The 1,973-nt window shown below is 37.2% G+C and overlaps 1 protein-coding gene across 1 annotated transcript in view; it reads right to left on the bottom strand.

The window, feature by feature from the left end:
* Positions 1-1,973, bottom strand: part of SENP7 (SUMO specific peptidase 7) — a 40,276-nt gene that overhangs the window by 4,098 nt on the left and 34,205 nt on the right. The window contains exons 21-22 of the mRNA XM_029283604.1: positions 795-835; positions 285-353 (exon numbers count right to left, since the gene is read on the bottom strand). Coding sequence (XP_029139437.1) covers positions 285-353; positions 795-835 — 110 coding nt within the window. The remainder of the gene's footprint in view (positions 1-284; positions 354-794; positions 836-1,973) is intronic.

Here is a 1,973-nt window from a genome sequence, read left to right as displayed (position 1 = left end):
ATATGTGTGGATACAACTATATGTCTATTTAGCTTTTTTATTTTTATTTTATGTTACATTTCATTCATATTATTAAATATAGATGTTTACAGATTTAGCAAAATAAATACATAGGATGTGAGGGAAATCTGGCAGTGGCACTGATAACATAACTCAAATAAATTTATTGAAATTTTAAACTGTATAGAAACCAAAAAAACCCTGATATTTAAGTCTGATATATGTAACTTCTGATTCATATATTATGAAATGTAAAAACAGAATCGAAATGCAGTGATACTTACTCTCTCAGGACCTGAACAGTATTTTGTACTGAACTTGCCTTCAGAGAATCTAAGATAAGGATACATGGCCTGAATAAAGAAAAAAAAAAGGTTCCATTACACAGAGCATCTGTCTTGATTTTGAGTATTTCAGGGTAAAATTCAATGAAATAACTTTGTATTTAACTTATGACTGTGGAGACAGGATAATAGCTAAATTATACATAAAGGTATGGTTTATTCTACCGGTAGTAGTTAAACCACCAGGATAATAACTAGGAAACTGAATTCTAGTCCCGCCTAAGGCATGAAAGCCGGCTGGGTGACTTCGGGCCACTCAATCTCTCTCAGTCTAACTCACCTTACAAGGTTATTAGTGTGAGAAAAACAGGAGATGAAAGCAGTTATTAGGCATATTCACTGCCTTGCAAACATACAGAATGTATGTGTATATGTATGTATGTATGTTCATGTGGGTATATGTGTATATATATTTTTAAAGAATGAAAATAAACAAATGCACTTGCCTACCTTTTACAAATTTTCTTGATTTTTAAAGTGTCTGAGAATTTCTGAAAGACATTCAGAGTATTACCATTAAAAGCAAACCAGAAAAGACAAACCATCTTATAAACAGTTAAATAAACCTGAATTTATACAATTAATTTTGATCGTTAATTTGGAACAGTACAGCAACTTGGCCAAATTCTTAAGTCTAAATTTAGAAGTCAGTTAATGCATACATAATTGATATTCTGAGATTTTCATTTTATAACTTATTTATAAACCTTGGCTAACAAGAATGTAAATGGTATCATTTTAGCTCCTGCCTCAGTATATGTAACGTTTTATTCAACATAACAGGATTCTCATATCATGGCAAGCAAGACTGCCACAGATCTTGGATGGTGCATATTTGTTGTAGATTTTGTCATTCAATTCAAAATTACTCTACCAATATATTCAACTTCTTATTACTAACCCAGGATTGGCAAATATGCAACTTTTTATGACTCTGTGATATACTGTTTTAATAGCAAGAAATTCCTTTCTGCTTTAATGTAGCTGTTTTTTTAAAAAAAAAATTGTTACAGTCCAAGTCAAAAACAAATTTACTTCTCATTATTACAGTTATGTTACAAAACTATTATGAAAAGTCTAGAACAGGGGTTCTCAATCTTGGCAACTTTAAGACTTGTGGACTTCAACTCCCAGAATTCTGGGAGTTGAAGTCCACAAGTCTTAAAGTTGCCAAGGTTGAGAACCCTTGGTCTAGAATGTATCAGTGGGCGAGGCGTCGGCGGCAGCTCAGGAGTTCTTGGCTTCCATGACGGCCTTGGACTTGACCCAATTAGTATGTGCCCCCACTCACATAGGAGGACACACACTAGATCTAATTTTTGTCTCTGGTCAGTGGCAAAATGATCTGGAAACAGGGGAGGTAATTACTGAGCCTCTGTCATGGTCAGATCATTTACTCCTGAAGATGGACTTCCGGACCGCTCCCCCCTGCCGCAGGGAGACGGAACCGCGCAGATGGTTCCGTCCCAGGCGCCTGATGGACCCTGAGAGGTTCCTGACGGAGCTTGGGCCATATCCAGAGGATCTAGTTCACGACTCGGCGGAAAATCAGGCGGCGGCTTGGGAAGCAGCCGCTGCCGCGGCACTGGACCGAGTCATGCCTTTGCGGCCTCTGACCCGGCGTAGATC

The sequence above is a fragment of the Protobothrops mucrosquamatus genome, unplaced genomic scaffold, assembly GCF_001527695.2.
Source record: "Protobothrops mucrosquamatus isolate PMUCROS unplaced genomic scaffold, P.Mucros_1.0 scaffold_68, whole genome shotgun sequence".
NCBI lineage: Eukaryota > Metazoa > Chordata > Lepidosauria > Squamata > Viperidae > Protobothrops > Protobothrops mucrosquamatus.
The sequence above is the reverse complement of the archived record's forward strand: the minus strand, read 5'-3'. Positions and strand labels throughout refer to the sequence as shown.